This window comes from Petaurus breviceps, unplaced genomic scaffold, assembly GCF_028583685.1.
Source record: "Petaurus breviceps papuanus isolate PSGF00001 unplaced genomic scaffold, PetGlider_PUasm1.0 90879, whole genome shotgun sequence".
In the NCBI taxonomy this organism is placed as follows: Eukaryota; Metazoa; Chordata; class Mammalia; order Diprotodontia; family Petauridae; genus Petaurus; species Petaurus breviceps.
Genome location: NW_027187368.1, coordinates 8550301 through 8569414, shown reverse-complemented (window position 1 = coordinate 8569414; position 19114 = coordinate 8550301). Strand labels below are relative to the sequence as shown.

Genomic DNA, 19114 nt, shown 5'->3' with positions numbered 1-19114 from the left:
AGTGCAGCTTCCTAGAGACATTCTAATCAAGACGAGGCCCTGGGGAAGCAAAATAAGATAAAGACATGAGGAGTGGGGGTAGAATAACGTTTGCACTAAAAAAGGAGAAGTGAGAGCAAGGGAGAGGAAAGGGGGAGCGTGGGAGGAGAGGGAACAAGCAAATGTTCGAAGGAACCTGCATTTGTTTTGCTATCCTGGCAATTAATGCTAGAAAGTGACATTTTTAAGGGGCTCTTGTGACAGCTTTAGTGACATTACTGTTTGTGGTTTGATGACAAATCTCAGTCTATATCTTATTTTAGAGAGTGCCGAGACAGCTCTGAGGACTGTTGCCTGGGGATGCCAAGCTCAACTCTGACAAAGTCAACCTTTTTTGGCTAAGCCCAGGCATTTAGGAACGATAGGCATAGTCTAGAAAGAAATAGGAGGGAAACCACAAGATGGTAAGAGCTTGTAAGCAGAGCCAAGGCTTGTCACCATGCTTGATGGGGCAACTTGTTAATTGGAGTTAAATGAACTATCTTAGCAATGGAAGCAGATTTTTTCCTCTCCAATGGGAAAAAATAAATAAATAAGTAAATAAAAGAACCATCCCATATCTGGGCACTTTGCAGGCTGACCCCTGAAGCTCATTTTCAACTCACTGGACCCTCTCTGGCTTCTAAAGGGTTATGAAAAGACAAAATGATAGCAAATAAGATTTCAAAGTCACATCCAAGGCAGATCTTGGAAGAAGATGGCCATGTATTGGTACCTACCACACTGACACAAGCACTGTTACACACAGGTAGAAAGGAAAGAGTGTGGTTGAAATCAGAAGACATGTCATTATTGCTGATGCCAAGGATGAATGAGTGATTATATCAGGCAACCTTTCTTTGGGAATATAGAGAATCTCCCAGTGCTGGGAAGATCAAATAAAGTACTTTGTTACTGATTTGCAGATTTGCAGCCTCACCGCCTCACCATGTCTCACTGCACTGGGTGATTTAAGGAGAGTAAACATTTACATAGTGCCTACTGTGTGCCAAGTGCTGTGCTAAGTGCTTTACAGGTATTGTTTTCATTTTGTCCTCATGATCACAGAATCACAGACAGAGACCTTGGATTCTAAGAGATTTGTAGACACCATCGAGTCCAAACTGTTTATTTTACAAATGAAGAACCTGCTGTTTGGAGAGATTAAGTCTCTTGCCTAAGGTAATATAGGCAGAAAAGCCAGGATGTGAACCCAGTACAGAGTACTTCTGACTATCCAGATTTTCTCTACCATGCCACAGAAACCCTTGAAACTCATTCAATGCCTATATTTCACGTATTGGAAACACAAACTAATTTTGGGGCCTCTCCCTGTGATTGGCTGATTGCTCCTAGAGCCTCCATTTGAAGGAGGATGCCCAGGTTGTCCATACCTTCATTAATCTCTACATTGTATTCCTGGTGCTTCAGACTTTCTCTATAATGTCCCTGTACCAGATGGCCCTGTGCCAATGCCCCTATACCCTTGTAGCTTCATCCTTAATCACTTCACTCACTTTTTCAGCTTCCCTTTAAAGGCTGCCTTCTTTTGAATTAAAATATTGTATTTGCTTTTTAGAGAGGGGGAGGCAGGGCAATTGGGGTTAAGCGACTCACCCAAGGTCACCCAGCTAGTAAGTGTTAAGTGTCTAAGGCCAAATTTGAACTCAGGTCCTCCTGACTCCAGGGCTGGTCCCCTGTTCACTGTGCCACCTAGCCGCCCCTTGAATTAGAGTTTAATCTCTTTGAAGACAGGTTGTCTTTTGTTCTATTTGTATTTATATTCCCAGTGTTGAGTACAATGCCTGGCAAATATACTTAATAAATCCTTGTGGACTCACTGGCCTGGTGAGTGTTGACTGAGCCCTAGAGGTGGATTCAGATAGCCTAGGTTTGAATCATGGCTATGCTACTTCTCTGTGACATTGGGCACATCATTTCTCTTCCCATCATCACGTACTAGGGAAGACTTAATGGAAAAATGAAAACTTAAGCCGAACATAGAAATGAGTCAAAACTAGATTTTGGATGGTGGAAAGAGAAGAGGCAATTCTGGGTGAAGGTGTCAAAATGTCATTCATTCCCACCCCTGAACATATTATCATAAGTATATGCCCATGAAGACAGTGGGGTAAGATTGTCTTCCTCCTCCAATTGCAAGGCATGATAGTCAGTCCATGCTTGTTGAAGAGTGAACAATGGGGGAGGCAGCATGATACAGTGGAAGGAACACAGAGTACCCAGGTGCAAATCCCAGTTCTGATGCTTCCTACCTGTTTGATCTCAGGCAAGTAATTTACCTTCTCTTGGCATCAGTTTGCCCATCGATAAACAAAGGGAGTTGGACTAGGGAGCCTCTGATGTCCCTCTCAGGTCAAATCTCTAATCCTCTGAGTCTACAACCATAGAGTTTTATGTTCCATAATCCTACTGTAGAAATCTTCAACATCATTAACTTTCCCAACACACATGGACTGGGGAGTAATTCAGATAAAATGTATTCAAGTGTAAAAGACTAGGACCTTTGAATTGTCAAGCATATGCACTCCATGGGGTGCTGTTGTCTTTTTTGAATGACATCTTTTAGGAAACCTAATGTTTTTATTCCATTTTTATACTGAATAAAACAGGGATCAATTACCATCATTCAGTTTAACATAAAGTACTTTGGTCTGATCTCTAGAGACCTGAATTTTAGTTCTGGTTCTGCTATTAACATGAGACAGAATCTGATGAGGCAGCAACAACAATGATGAGGAGGAGGAAGAGGAGGAGGAAGGGGAGGAAGAGGAGGAGGAAGAAGAGGAGGAAAAGGAAGAGGAAGGAGAAGAGAAGGAGGAGGGAGGAAGAACACGTGTTTTTTTTCCTTTCTCTACAGCAGGCCTGTACAACCTGCAAAATATTCCCCTCCCCCCCGAGGAATTGTGGGCAGCCCACAAAATACGTAGAGGAAGTTCTACATTTTCCACAGGCCGTCCCAAATCCTTGGGCTTGCCTGTGGGCCATAAGCCACCCCTGGGCGGCTGCACAGGTTGTGCAGGCCTGCTCTATGGCATCTCCTGCATATTTCCCCTTTCCTCTTTTCACATAACCACCACCATAATCTAGGCAGTTCTTTTCTCTTGACTGGACTACTGAATTAGACTCCTAATAGACTTATATTTGGACTATCTTCTTCTTCAAGTATCTCCCCACTCCATTCCCTTCTCTGACAAAGCTGCCAAAATGATTTTTCTCAAGTGTACGTCTTGCTATGTTATATCTGTAACTTAATAAACTCCAATGGTTCCCTACTGCCTCCAGGATCAAATTTAATAAGCTCCTTTTTTTCTGACATTCAAAATTCTTCACAACCTGGCCACTTCCTATCTTTTCAGTTTTTAACCCATCATTCCCCTCCATATATTTTACAATCCAGCCATATTGACCAAAATGACTGTTTAGATATATGCTGCATATGTCTCTCCCTTTAGCAGGCAAGCTCCTTCAGGCCTGCAGCTGTTTCGGCTTTTTGTTTGTTCTGGGCTGGGCCTGCCTAAGACTAGTCCTGTAGCAGTTTAATTTGGACATTATAATGAATTGAGAGGCTCTAGATCAATCACATTTAACAAAAGGAGATTTGCTTAGCAAAGGCAGAAAAGTAATCAAGCAGGACAGGCAGTGTTAGACACACCCTGAATTGATTCAGCAGAATGAAGAAGCTTTTATCAGAATTGACCAGACAAAGCGTGTGAGAGTCTTTCCAGCTCCTCCTGGGTGCCCATTACTCAGATGATGAAGAAGTGGCCTTAGCAGTTCAGACTTTTAGCCTGCTGAGCCCAACAACTCCAGAAGTGTCCCAATATCATTTAAAGAAAAAACAAACAAACAAACAAGCAAGCAAAAAACTAGCCTGACCTGCATGGAGTGAAGAAGGGAAGGAATTATGCCATCGCTCTTACTACACTTTGTATTCTCAGTGCTGAACTCTATGCCGAGGGCATAATAAACAGTTAATAAATGCTTGTTCATTAATAGTTTACCAAACTCTTCCCTCACAATAACCTTGTGAGAAAGGCACATCAAGTATTATAATTTCCATTTTACAGATATGGGAGGAAGGGATTTGGGAAATCACTTTAATATGAAGACAAAAGACATTAATAAAATGAAATAAAATTAAGAGATTGGACTACATCAGTTCTCAAAATAATTTGTCACAGAACACTTTGGAGCTGGAAATATATAATTCAAAGAACTCATAAATTGTAGTCTAGGAGGTCTGGAATAAATGAGAAGAAAGGAAGAGGAAACTGTGGAGCAAAATGGGAGAAATGAAGCCCATTATCATACTAAAAATTACCTCGTGAAAATAAGTCCTTTGAGTACAAGTCAGGGCAGTGCTAGGCTCAGGGAGGTATTGCCCTCTGGCTTCTTGGGCTTGTATGTCTGGGAATAGCTTCCTGGCTCAGGCTGCCCCTGGGGCCATAGCACAGTCTCTTGGGTTGGAAGAAGGGTTTGTTGCTACACATTGCTTTTGTATTGTCTTCTTTTGCCTATGCAGCCATTGGGTTCTCTTTCTATTTTCAGGACATCTGGTATCCCCCTCCAAACCACCTGTCTCTCAGCAAGACCCTTCCCTCAAGTTTGCCACAGGCATGTTTGAGAACTTTGTCTCACTGGCACTCCCTTTTCCATTCCTTGGCTTCATTCCAACCCTTGCTGGGTTTCCTTCCAAGCTTGTCTTCTCTTGCAATCAGAGACAGAAGATTGGTGCCCATTCCTTGTTTTATATCCACTGCTGCTCCTTACCTTATGTCCCTGTCACATACCTCTTATCAGTAGACTCAGGAAGAAAGAGTTCCCTGTTTTGTTGAATCTCTAGAAAATTAGCAGAGACATCAAAATCGCCTCCCTGATCAGCGATGTTTTTTTTGGAATGGAATCTGAGAAACACTGGATGTACCCAGAGATTCCTTCTAATTCTTACAATTCTATAATCTGTGGTAAACACTATGCAAAACTTGAAGCACTATATAATTGCTAGTTATTTTTTAAGATCCTTCTGAACTCTAATAAGAAGTACATTAGGGTCTTTTTTGGGGGAGGGAGGCATGGAATAGGGAAGGGTCCAGTCTCCATGATTTCATTTTGTAGAACACTCCCTGTGCAGAACTTTCTAAAGTGATATAGATCAGCAGCTTGCTTGTACCTCAGTTTTCAAGAGCTGGTGGGGTGCACAGCGAGAGGTTAGATGATAACCACACAAACACAGCCAGGGTGGATCAGAGACAGGCTTTGAATCCAGATCTTCCTAACTCCAAGGGCAAGTTTTTACCCATTATACTTTACTTCCTCTCTATAAAGACCATAGGATCATGAACTGATAGGGATCTTAGGATTTGGAATAAGAAAGACCAACGTTCAAATTCAGCCCTAGATACTTACTAATTATGTAATCCTGAGTATATCAGTATGGCTCTTTGGGCCTCAGTTTCCTCATCGATAAAATGAGAGGGTTAGTCCTAATGTTTTTTTCAGTTCCACTCTAGGGCTAAATATATGATCATCAAGTCTAACCTTCTCATATTAAGGATGAAAAAACTGAGGCACTAAATCTGTCACATCACTGAGAGGTTAAGGAAATTGTTCAAGGTCATAGAGGTATTAAATATCTGAGATGGGACCCAAACTCAGGTCCTCTGACTCCAAATCTAGTGCTCTATCTACTATCAGAGACGCCAACATTTTTGTGTCTTGGATCTCTTTAGTATCGCTTAAAGGCTATAGATCCCTCCTCAAAATTTCCTTCCTTCCTTCCTTCCTTTTTTGCTTTCTGGAGGGGGGAAGGCAGAGCAACTGGGGTTAAGTGACTTGCCCAAGGTCACATGTCTAGTAAATGTTAAGTGTCTGAGGCCAAATTTGAACTCAGGTCCTCCTGACTCCAGGGCCAGTGCTCTATTCACTGCACCACCTAGCCACCCCCAGAATTATTTCTTACATGCAAATAAAACACATATGATGACAAAGAAAGCAAATTATTTCAAAATATTTATATATACACATTCATATATATATATATATATATATATATGTTCAGAGATCAAGTTAAGAACTCTGGAATTAGGTCGTTCTGAAGTTCTACGTTCTAAGTAGTCTTCCAGTCTATCTTCCCATGATACTACGCAAGGAACTTATAGGTTCTATTCTCAATTCCACAATAACAGCTAACATTTATATAGCACTTTACAATTCGCAAAGGGCTTTATAAAAATCTCATTTTATCTTCATAACAAAACTGAGAGGTCAGTGGTATGATCGCCTCCATTTTACAGGTGGAAGAACGGAGGCAGAGGTCAATTGGCTTGTTCAGGGTCACACTGCTAGTGAATTTCTGAGGTCAGATCTGAACTCGTCTTCCTGACTCCACTGGACAGCTAGGTGGCACAGCAGATAGAGTGCTGGGCCTAGAGACAGGAAAACTCACCTGAGTTCAACTGTGGCCTCAGACACTTACTAGTTGTGTGACCCTGGACAAGACACTTAAACCTGTTAGCTTAATTCCTCATCTGTAAAATGAGCTGTGGAAGGAAATGGTGAACCACCCTAGTATCTTTGCCAAGAAAACCCCAAATCAGATCACAAAAAGTTGTACACGACTGAAAAATGAGTGAAATAAAATTTCTGGTTCCATGTCCAGTACTCTGTCCTTTCTAGGGTACCATTTCCAATTGCTCTGTGGAAGATCCAAACTCATAGATATGTCAAGAGAATTAGCTAGTAAATAGGTGCAAAACTGTGTGTGAATATAAAGAGATCTGTAGATATTTGGGTAATAATTCCCCACATCCCATCCCCACTATTAACTTTCACCCTGTGTTCTTGGACGCCCTTTGAAGCACTAAGACCCAGCATCCTTTCTGCTGGTGAGTCCTTTCCGCTCAGTTAGTATTGGGAAATGGATACTCATGCTGCCTTCTGCATCAATGAACACAGGGATATTATCTGGCTACATATTCCCAGCTTTGTCAGGGAAGCTCAGCCCTAAATTTCTATAGTTCAACCATCTTAGTAGTTTCACAAGAATGCATGGATCCCAGTTTGGAAAAATCAGAGTGTTCTAGTGAGCCTGCTCTTTGGAAAAATTAACCACTATGGACCTTCCCTCTTGTACCCTCCCCCATCTAATTTCTTCTTGTCTGGTCTATATCCAATTGTGAATTTTCATTCTGAGTGAAGGAAAGCAAGAAATTCCTAAAAGCTTGTCATGAACCATGAGGCCCAGTCTATTACTGTAGACATAGCCCCTCTACGTTAATTAGCTCTTTTCTCTTACCTTTCTTCCCTATGTAGCTTCATAACTAGGCTCATGTAAAGAAGAAGGAAAACAAACCATTTTGTAACACCTCCCCAGTGTTCAACTCAGAGAGATACACTACCTTGCTAAAATCTGCGAATTACTTTTTTGTTTCCCCCACTGTAGCTTTCTACTTAGATGTGGGACTGATAACACTGCCCCAGGGGGTTTAAATTTAATAACCATTTAATGAGCACCTATTATATGAAAAGAACTAAGGCTGCAAAGAATAACATAGTCAATTCTTGCCTTCAAGGAGCCAATAGTTTTCTGGGTGGAGGGAGAAAGCTTATTAAGTAGGTTGTTCTGGGGTCAATGGAGGGATCTAGGCCAATTTGAAGAAAGGATATCATTTTTAGTCAGTGATCTCAAAAAAGACTTTACAGAAAAGTTGACATCTAAGCTAGACCTTGAAGGAAGAGAAGGATTTCAATAGGTAGACATGAGGAGGGAGGGCATTTGAGGTAGGAAAGGTGGCCTTCAAAAATGTACAGAGAAAGGAGAATGTAGGACAAGAAGACAGAACAGTCCAGTTTGGCATAAAGTTCTTGAAAGGAAGTAATGAAAAGACTATCAGAAAGGGAGCATACTATGAAGGGCCCTAAATATCAGGTCAAGAACTCCACGTATTACTTAACAGGGAGCCACTGAAAGTTTTTGAGCAAAGGACTCAAATCTTTGGAAAAGGAAGATTATTCTGGATGTGAAGATGCATCAGATGGAGAGAGAATACAAGCAGCAAAACCACATAGAACCAAGAATGGAAAAATCCCTGGTCAGAATTAGAATCCCCAGCTCTGACAAAAGCTATATGAGCTTGGCTGAATTACCTCTAGGTCTCAATTTCCTCATCTGTGAAATGGGAAGTGTGGAGAATTTGGAGTTCCAGACTTCTAGATAGAGGACCTAATAAGCAAAGGAGAAAATGATTCCTATACAATGTTCAGTTCCTAAATAATTTGTTCTATATTAATATATTGAGTCATTTGTATGGTACAAGTCTGATGAGAAAGGGTATTCCCTCTCTAGAATTTCCAAGCTTGGTTTCCTTATAAGGAGAGTCCAAACCATAGGTTAGAACTATGTCTGCAAGACTATCTTCCATCTGCTCTGTATTTTATCTTGTATGCAACTCATTATTTCATGATATCTACCCTATTAGAGTGTAAGTTTCTTGAGGACAGGATGGTGCTTTGTCTCTTTTTATGCACATATCCTAGAACAGTGTCTAGAACATAGATACATGCTTGTTGGGTGGCTGGTTATTTAAGACCTTGGTAGTAGTGTATCATAGTATTTGAGGACTAGAAAGGTAGGCATCACCAGAGAGGAAGGAGAGTTGTATTGTATATTTCTAGGCTCCCTTTCTAGTCTACTTATGTGATCCCTTTATGAATTTTCTGCATTTTCTTCAAAGTGAAAATAAAGGCTGCCCTGTTATATGTGTATGTATATGTGTGCGTGTGTGCATGTATGTGTGTGCATATAAACACATATAAGTTCATGTATGTGTGCATATTTGTGTATGCAATGCACACACATATACATATATTACTTTATGTGCTTGCATGGGAGCTAGGACTCTTTTACCCACATCTGTGGAGACCTAGACATAAATAACACTTATACTATGTTCTGTCTAAAGTTAAAAACTTAATAGAGCCAAGATTCAAACTCATTTCTTCTGATTTGAAAGTCAAAATTACTTCCAATACAGCATCTTGCCTTGACAGAAAGAACATATTACCAATTACCAAAACAACAAATTAACAAAAAAACATATTACCATAATACCAATATTGTGAAGACACAATACTGGCATCGCCATAACTGTCTTTCAATAGACCCTGCCCAGAATCTAGTCCCTCCTCTTTGTTCTCCTAAGCCAAAGTCCACCAGAATCTAATATCATAGAAAGTAAACTGAGTCAGGAGATACCATCTAATCCAATCTAATGTTTAAAAAGAAGGAACCTGAGGCCCATTGAGGTAAACTTATTTTCCAAGGATCACACAGATATTATGAGGATGGGATGGACCTCAAACCCAGACTTTGCTCTATTCCCAGTGTTCTTTTCACTACAATATGTTCTTCCTTCAATAAATAAAAAGGGTCAAAGAAGGACTCACCTTTTTTCTCAAAGTCCATCTTCTCCTCACTGGCCTGACCAAGGCTCTCTAGGGTCCGAGTCACCTGGCTCCCAAATTCATCCTCTCGGGAGACATGGTTGGCCCTCCGGGGTTGCTCCTCTTCTTCATAATCATAGTCATAGTCATCTAGGATGGGAGTCTCGCGGATGGGCATGCCGATGACAGAATTGTGTGCCTGAAGGCGAGAGTTACGGAAGCTCTCTCGAGCTTGGGGTCCCAGGAGCACCGATGGAATATAGTGGATCTCATGTGTCGCCTCTGTGCTGGCACTTTTTTGGGGGACCCGCCGTCGTCTGTGCCAGCGCCGCTGAGCATACAGTGCCACAGTGAATACCAGCAACAGCAAAAGGAGGGCTATCAATCCACCCTATAGGAGGGAGAAGAACTTAGAATTAATGAAGTCTCATGGCAAGGCTTATGAGTTGAGAGCTTGGAGGAAACTGTCTAATCCAATGCCTTAATTTTCCACATAAGATAGATATTTTTCAATAGAGGCCCTGAGAAGCTTAGAGAGCTAAATCAATCAACAAGCATTAATTAAGAACCTATTGTGTGTCAGGCACTGACAATAAAAAGAAAAAATCAAAAATAGGCCTTGTCCTTAAAGAGCTTATATTCTAGTAGGGGAGATATATATATATAGAGAGAGAAGTAACAAAGTAAAAACTTCTACTCAGGTCATCTGACTCCATATCCTGAAATATTTTTAAAACTTAATTCAATTTAATTTCATTCTATGAAAATCTATTAAATACTTATTATGTGCAGGCCCTGGCGATGCAAAAATAAAAATGTAAAGAGTTGCTGAACTCAGATAATTCACCTTAAACTAAACCATGCCACCTCCCACCCAAGATGTCACAGAAGGGATTTGTTTACCTGGCAAGTGCTAGACTAGATAACTTCAGAAATCTCATTTAGTTCTGAGATCCTGTAACTCTAATAAGTGAGGAAGAAGGTGTGTATAAAACAGGGAGAAGGGAGGAGAGCAGGAGGGAGGGAAGTGGGAGAAAGAAAGAATAGAACCCATGAAAAGTTCAGAGAAATGAAGAGGTGGAGGAAAAAAGAGAATACTTCCAAATCCGGGGAGAAATAATTCCTCAGGCTGCCAATTCAGGAGAGTTATATGAGCATGGCTTCCTCAACTTTTGATTTCTCCCATAGAAAAATCACCTTTGCATCAAGTAGGAGATTGATGGATGAGATACCTTAACCAATGATGCCCAGCCCATCTCTAAATACCAGGTGGAATGCATGACAAGGAAAGATGACTGGAGTCGTCAGAACATTGGTTTTGAGGAAGAGTAATTAACAAAAGAAGATTTTTCCCAGTCCCCAAACGTCTAATCTAGACTGGGGTCTTATCATTGAGAATGCAATGCTGTATTAGATGGTTGGTCCCAACGATGCCAATAGCTACTTAAGTAGGGGTGAGGGAGTGCTGCAAAGCAAGGATGGGACCCTTGTTTGGAGAATTTTAAAGAGATGAGCTATGCCTTTCCCCATGGCCCTTGCTTGCAATCTGCTGCAGGAAACAACTCTATGAGCACAATATGGCAGCTCTCATTAGGATTCCCCCTCCTCCTTGCCTCCCCTCCTTGGCCTCATCTGTTTTCTCATTTGGTCCTGTAATTGACAGTAATGGGAAGGAGAGCTCAGGGAGGCAGTGACTGCACTTTTCTTTCTCAGCTGAGCAGATGCAGGCCTGGCAAATAACACTTCTGGGTCCAGGCAAGGCTCAGGAAGCTCCAGGGTTGGAAGAGAGGAACAGCAGCCTGCTTAGTAAGACTGAATTGGACTTCCTGCACAGGGAGAGTAGGTAAAGGCCTACTTGATGTAATTCCAAAATATAGAGAGTTCACAGGTGGAGACGAGGTTAGATACCATCTAGTCTTATTTTTTTGTAAAACTTTGCTGTGAAATCTAATTTACTTCATTTCATTAACTAATTACCTCATTTTACTCCTTTACTGGAGGAGGAAACTGAGGCCCAGAAAAGGGGAATTTACTTGTCCAGGGTCAGTCTGATAGTAAATAGAAGAGCTAGGATTCGAACCCACATCCTCTAGTTCCAAATAAAATGTTCTTTACACAATATCGTGTTTCCCAAATGCCAAAAGATAACCAGTCCCCAGAAACACCTGGCCATGTAACCTTGAGCAAGTTACTTAACCCCAATTGCTTAGGGGCGGCCAGGTGGCTCAGCGAGTAAGAGCACTGGCTCCAGTGTTGGGATGACCTGGGGATCAAATCCGGGCTCAAATACTTAGCACCACACCCAGAAATAACTGACCATGTAAACTTGAGCAAGTTACTTAACCCCAATTGCTTAAAAAAAAATTGAAAAAAAAATATATATATAACCAGTCAATATGAAGTAAAAGTTACAGAAAACATTTATATGCTTTGATCCAATCTTTTCATTGTTGGAAAAATATGCTGAAAGTACTGCTCTTTTCATCAGGGGGAAAAAGTCTGCTTTTCAGAGATTTTCACTGTAACATTATATGTAATTGCCAAAAACCAAAATCCACTAAAATGTCCAATAGTAGGCAAATAGTTAAATAAATTGCAGCACATTAATGTAATGGAATACTATAATGCCATTAAAACATATAAGCATACAGAAATATAAAAAGCCTTTATGAAATAATACAAAGTGAAAAAATAGTATCAGAAGAGTAGAATAGACATTACCCACAACCATCTGTGAAGAAAACTAAATGAAAATGAACAAAGAATCCTGATGGGTATTTAGTAGGAGACTAAAAAAATTGGTACGATATTTCTGCACTGCAAATAATCAATTAAACTTATATATTTAAAACGGGTTTCCCCCACCCCTGACGACACACACACACACATACAAATGTAATCTCTCTGAGGGCAGGAATATTTTTCATTTCTATATTTTTACCTCCATTTTCTTATACAGGTTCTGACCCGTAGGAGATGCTTGATAATTGCTCAATTAGTTGGCTTTGTTAATGTTCACTATTAAGTTTTCAATAAAACATTTAATTAAAAAATTCTAAAAGACTACCTTGCACATAATACCTATCTATCCTGTCCCATTTGCCACTCTTCCTGCAAATGGCTATCAGTAATCAATTTCATTGTATTAAGCACTGTCATCTCTTCTTGTCCTTAATAAATAAATAAGGGTTCTTACTCTACTGCTTGAGGAGAAAGAATCACATTTTTCTCTCTAGGTCTCAGTTTCCTCCTCTGTAAAATGAGTTGGTTGGACTAGATTTTTTCTAAGGTTCTCTCAGCTCCAATTTTTATGGAATATGGTTTCTATGAATTTATTGATCAGTTTCATTCTCAGATACTAGAGACACTACGAGAGTATGATTTCAGTGGATGTTTGGAATGAGAGTAGGGGAAAATATGTGGCTAAGGAAGGCAGATATTAAAAAAGGGAGAATTGAGTTGGAAAAAGAAGGGGAGATACCAAAATCTAAAACTTGTCCCTGTTGTAGCTTTTGACGGTCAATTAATGTCTTGCATCATGGCTCATATAACTCCAGACTATTGGGAATGCTTTATAGCAGTAGTTCTGCAAAACTTTGGATCTTACATTATTACAGATGAAAGAAAATGTATAATTTTAATATAAATTTAACTTACCCTGGATACACAGTATGGTTAGTCATAAAATATACAAATCTTGCTTATTACATATATACTAATATTCCTTTAACCCTCAAGGAATTAAACTATAATGGCTGTTGCTATTGAGAGGAAACTTTATATAAACAAGTCTCCCAAATCACCCAAAGTGATGTCAACTTAAGCAATCAGTGTGTACTCTGCCAGGATTCCTCATGGCAGAGTACTGTGACATGAACAAAAAACACCAACAGCAGCAACAAAAATTTGAGAACCATCCTTAGTAACATAGAATCCATGCACAAATATTCTTAAGGTTTATAGCTAGAAGAAACCTTACAACCAATTTGGTCAAACTTTTCATTCAAAATATGGAAAATAGAAGCCCTGAATAATTTCATGACTTGTCCAAGGTCACCTAAGGAGAATGCATATAAAGTCCCTTTCAGCTCTGGCATTCTCAATTCCATGACTCTAGGGTTATTGGTTGTCTAGACCCTGACAAACTGCTCTGCCCTCAATGAATTTACTAGGAATGTTTCATTCTCACTATAATTCAGAGATCCTCCAGAATCCTTGGAGCTCTGAAACAGGAAGGTTCCATTATCACAGTGCATTTTAATGGAGGTCCCTGAGATCTGCTCCCTCTGGGCTCTCAATCTGGCTGTCTCACAGCACAGTTATCATCACAGGGTGGCAGGACCATGGTGGTTCTGTCATGGGCCCTGGATTCTCAGCTCTCTGAAAGACAGCTCAGCACAGAACAGAAGAGAAAATTATTTGGATGTCCCCAGGGCCCTGCCATGTGACCAGCTCCCAATTCTCCCTCCTTGAAGAGAGTGGGCGAGGAGCTCAGCGCTGAGGAGAAGAAAGTGTGGTTCTTTCCCTATCTTGGCTAAACCAACCACCTGAAGTGGCCCCCACCCACGATTTCCTCTCCCTGCTTTTTTACTCCTACTCATGGTCTGCCTCCAGAAACAGGGGGCCAGCAAGCAGAAACACAGTAGAGGTGTGGGAGGAATTAATAAAGGAGAGGTCAGGTTAGTTGCACAGTGTTAGGAGGTGAGTGGAGGAGTCAGTGAGGAGAGAGAGACGTAGTAGGGAAGGACTCTGACTTTGACATAGTAAAGTTAATGAAGGGCCAAAACTAGAGAGGAGTCTGGGGAACGAGCCGAGGCAACTCTGGCTGCTTCAGAGATCGGATGCCAAATCCGATTTGGGCTGCACACACCTGGGGGAGACCACGGTGAAATGAGGTTTGTGGAGTGTTTCGGAGTTTCCAAAAATAAGAATGCTAGTCTATTTGATTTGGCCCCATGGAGAGGGTTTGATTTCTGTGAGATTGCACACAGCACAGACCTGAAGGTCATGAGTTGTCTCTTGCATCTGAGATTTCTAAAAACCATTTCACAGAGAGGGGGGAGGGAGGACACAAAAGTGCCAACTTCTCCCACCAATGAAGCATCTTGATATAGTGAGGGGAAAAAAAAAACACAGGATTTTGAATCAGAAGCTGAGGTCCACATCTAGCATCGAGGCTTCCTATCTGTGAAACCAGGAACAAATCTATTCACCTCCCTGGGTCTTAGTTTCCTGATCTGTAAAATGCCTGGGTTAAGTGTCTGTTACCAACTTTAACTAGACATTTTCCTTTCCATGCTGTTTCCTCCCCCAAGCCAACTTTCACAAACCAGATGCTGCTAATTTCATATATGGGGACGCCTTCAGTCTGAAGTCACTGCCCCGGAGGAACAAGAGATTCTAATACTATTTCTTCTTTTCCCTGCACGGTGCAAGGGAAAACTGCATTTTGGATTGGAGGTCCTGGCTTCAACTGCCAGATTTACAGCTCCTAGTTGCTTGACCTTGGGCAATTTTGTTAGGGAACATCCCTGATCCTTAGTTTCCTTATCTATAAAATGGGGCTGATAAGACTTGTATAAGGTTTGTTGTGAAGATCCAGAGATAATGTACTCAAGGGCCTATGCTTGAAATGTTCTCCCTCCTCATCTCTGCCCCTTAACATGCCCACTTTCTTCTAAGACAGCTTAGGTTCTACTTTCTAAATAAAATCTATCCTGATATACCTGACTCCTGGTGTTCTTCCTTAAAAAATTACTAAATATTTATTTTATATATTAATATATATTATATATGTATCTATATACACATTTACTATATCTATCTTCCAATAGATTTTAACTCCTTAAGTGAAGGTGCTGATTCATTCTTGTCCCTGTATCCCTAGGAGGGTGAGTGGCACACAGTAGGTGAATAATCAGTGTTTGTTGATTGACTGAAGAGATCTATAAATGAGGGCTATTACTATGACCTGCATTATTAGAGAACAAAGACATTTGTCTTTGGTTCCTTTGCCTCTCCAAGCTATCTCCATGTTCCCCTACAACCCATGCTGGTTCCCCATGGCAGGGGAGGCAGCATACTGGAAAAGCAAGGAGTGGACAATAAAGATGTAGCAGAAAGAATGATTTGGATTCTAGGGCCCTGGATCATCATCCTAGCTTAGCTACTACTATAATAGCTACTGTGTGACCTTGGCCAATATCCCAACCTCTCTGGACTTCAATTTAATAAGGGGCTGGACTAGATGATCTCCGAAGTTTCTTCTAGTTATAAATCTGATCCCACAAATCACAGCCTACTTCTTTAACCCACACAGACAACACACAAATACAAACACACACACACACACACACACACACTGAGATCCTTCAGAAGAGTCAAACTTAGAAAGCCATTCAACTCAGCCTCATTTAAATATATTTTTCATGTTAAATTATCCAGGCACGGGAGAGGGAGCCAGGGAAAGGAGAGAAAAGGATAATATGAGAAATGTTTTATTTGACAATGTGTCATTCGGAAACTGATTATTTCTGTCTCAGGGCTTTTTAATATTCCCAAACAATGGCCGAGCCACAAGGGGATTTGGTATTCTAAGACTGGATTTATAATACTCTGTTCAGTGGTGATAAGAACATGGGCCTTTAATCCTCTGAGCTGTGAACATGCATATTCTCCCAAGTAATGTCCTTCTCACCACTCATTCCCACTCCTATTCCTCAGCCGGTCTGAGCAGAGCTTCCAGAGACAGAGTGCACAGTCTGTGCTCCCAGCCATGTCCAAAGAAGGCTCAGTGTGTCCCACAAGGATCACTGGCACTAGGAAGCAGAAGGTCTTTGGTGGAGCAGTGAGGGATCACTTATGTCCCACTTCCACCTGCTGAGCAGAGCCCCATCTGCACCATTTGCTTCAGACTGGTGTCATTACAAACACCCTCAGTCATTCAGTGTTTGATTTGGGGTGGCCCAACTAGGATGCATCCATCCATCAGGACACATTTTATTTAGAAAGTAGAACCTAATCTGTCTTAGAAGAAAGTAGGCATGTTAAGGGGCAGAGATGAGGAGGGAGAACACTTCAAGCATAGGCGCTTGCATACATTATCTCTGGATCTTCACAACAACCCAGTGAAGTACTTTATACAAGAGTGCAACCAAAACCCGTGGCAGGGAGGTGGTGCAGTGAATAGAGCACCGCCCCTGGAGTCAGGAGGACGTGAGTTCAAATCCAACCTCAGACACTTGGTTGTGTGACCTTGGGCAAGTCACTTAACCCTAATTGCCCTGCCTTTCCCCCTCCAAAAACAACAACAAAAATATCAGAAGCTGAAATAGTTATTTGCCATGCCCTTTATTTCTTTACCTTTCTGGGTCTCAACTTCCTTAACTGTAAAATGAAAGGATCTAAGAGATCATAGATCTGGGAAAAGATCTCAGAAGCTAAGAGGACCATCCCCTCATTTTGTACAAATGAGAAATTAAAAAACAAAACAAAATGATGAGATTAAGTCTTGCAGGAGTCTACATTCAGAGGTAGGAACTGAGGCTAGGTCCTGAAACTTAAGACATCATATCTTTTCCACTAACTCTAATATCATCTTATGTTTGACTCTTCACAATGCCTTTTACTTTTCAACATTAAGCATTTCATTCAAATGCTCCAGAGCACCTTATGATTTTCACTGGGGCAGGTATTGTTATTGCTTTTGGAGAGATTAGGACAATGAGGTTCTGAGAGGTGACTTGCTTAAGGTCTCCCCGCCATGAAATGTCTTATGATGCCAGCAAAACAAAACAAGCCTCGCTTGCTTCCTCTCGAGAGGAGGGGGCTGGACTTGAGGAGGGAGAAGAGCTTTTCTGGTACATTCTTTATTGTGTTCTAACATCTCGTCTACTTCTGAAATTCTATTTTCAGTGTTTCAACGTCCTTTTTTTTTTTTGCTCTGAAATCTGATGATGTGAAGATGAAGAGGTTAGCATCAAAATCATCGTCGGTTGACTGTTTGTTTCCCAGAAATAAAATGGCCCTGTACTCAGCCTTTGTTACAGAATTAGATGTGACCTGTATTTGTTTCTTGTTGCAGCGGAACCTCCCTTGGGTCTACTGCAGTATCTCCAGAGGATAATCAGATGAAGCCCCATTTAACTGGGTACATGATTGGGAGGGGATAAATGTTTAACAAATACAAAAATGCAAAAAAAATCTGTCTGTATAAATATGCTCATATCTATTGTTAAATGTCTAGAGACAGCTATTTTTATGCCTTAGCCTCTACATAGAGGATGACCTATTTAAGCAAGACCCATTACAGAAAAGGGGACCTTTAAAAAAATAATGGGCCACCATCAACTTTCTTTTATAGACATGAATGAAAAAGAGATCTTGTGAAAATAATCCATAACAATAGATAATGCAGAAATGCTCGAGTCTTGGCAGGAGACTTTCTTAATAATTAGTGTTGTCCAGCAATGGAGTGGGTTGCCACATGTTGTAGTGAACTCCTTCTAACTGGAGATATTTTATTACAGACTATATGAATGCTTGATGGGGATGTAGTAGAGGTGATTTCTACTTTGGATATGGGTTGAATTGGCAGTGGAAGGAAGGATAGATTTGGAAACAAAGGACCTGTGTTCCAATCCTGACTCTGCCACTAACTTTCTTTTTGACATTGAGCAAATCATAGGGGGAACTCTATAGGCCTTAATGTCTTCATCTTAACCTAGTGGTTCTGTGAAGATCTAACTCAGACAAGAAATATCTTCAATAGTCCAACTCACAGAAGGCTATAGATGGACGGGATAAAGCCTTTAATTTTACAGATAAGCAAACTCAAGGGATTAAAGGATTTACCCAAAGTTATAGAAATAATAGGCATCATTGGTATGATTTGAACCCATGTCCTCTGTTCTAGAGTCTGTGCTCTTTTGAATGTCATACCAACTGGGAAGAATAGGTTGAAGGAAATTTGTTGAGGGGTGGGAGGCAGGAGAAAGTGTTGAATCCTACTAATGGTTTTGTTTTCATCCACATCCAATTCTTTGTGACCACTTTTAATGGGGAGAGGGTATTGTCTGGCCAAAGATACTGAAGTGGTTTGCCATTTCCTCCCCCAGCTCATTTTATAGATAAAGAAACTGAGGCAAACAGAGTTAAGTGACTTGCCTAAGGTCACACAGCTAGTAAGTATCTGAGGCCACATTTGAACTCAGGTCTTCCTGACTCCAGGACTGGTACTCTGTCCAATGCACCATCTAGCTGCCCCTCTGTTGATGGTAAAATATTCCAATGTTATAGAACAAAAAAGTCTTCTGAAATGTCAGTAATGGAGGCTGGAAAGAAGACAAATCCTTTAAGAAGAGGCTTGTAGGTAGCTGAAAATTTCAAATCTTTAGTAGTAACTTTATGCAAATTAAATTCCATATTAGCTAGGAACTTCAAAAGTGAATTATAATGGTTGCTATGGCAATTTAAGGAAGCTTCCAACTGCCTCAAGTTTCTTTTGCTTCCTTAAGGCAAACTTTGAACCCTGAGAAAGAGAAAGGGAGGAAAGGGAAGAGATCTATGTTTCAGGGGAATCTCTGCGATCTCTCTCTCTCTCTCTCTCTCTCTCTCTCTCTCTCTCTCTCTCTCT

At 40.8% G+C, this 19114-nt stretch overlaps 1 protein-coding gene across 1 annotated transcript in view; it reads right to left on the bottom strand.

Annotated features, from left to right (window-relative positions):
* Window positions 1-19114, bottom strand: part of ASTN2 (astrotactin 2) — a 1158830-nt gene that overhangs the window by 879925 nt on the left and 259791 nt on the right. Inside the window, exon 4 of the mRNA XM_069073820.1 lies at window positions 9484-9871. Coding sequence (XP_068929921.1) covers window positions 9484-9871 — 388 coding nt within the window. The remainder of the gene's footprint in view (window positions 1-9483; window positions 9872-19114) is intronic.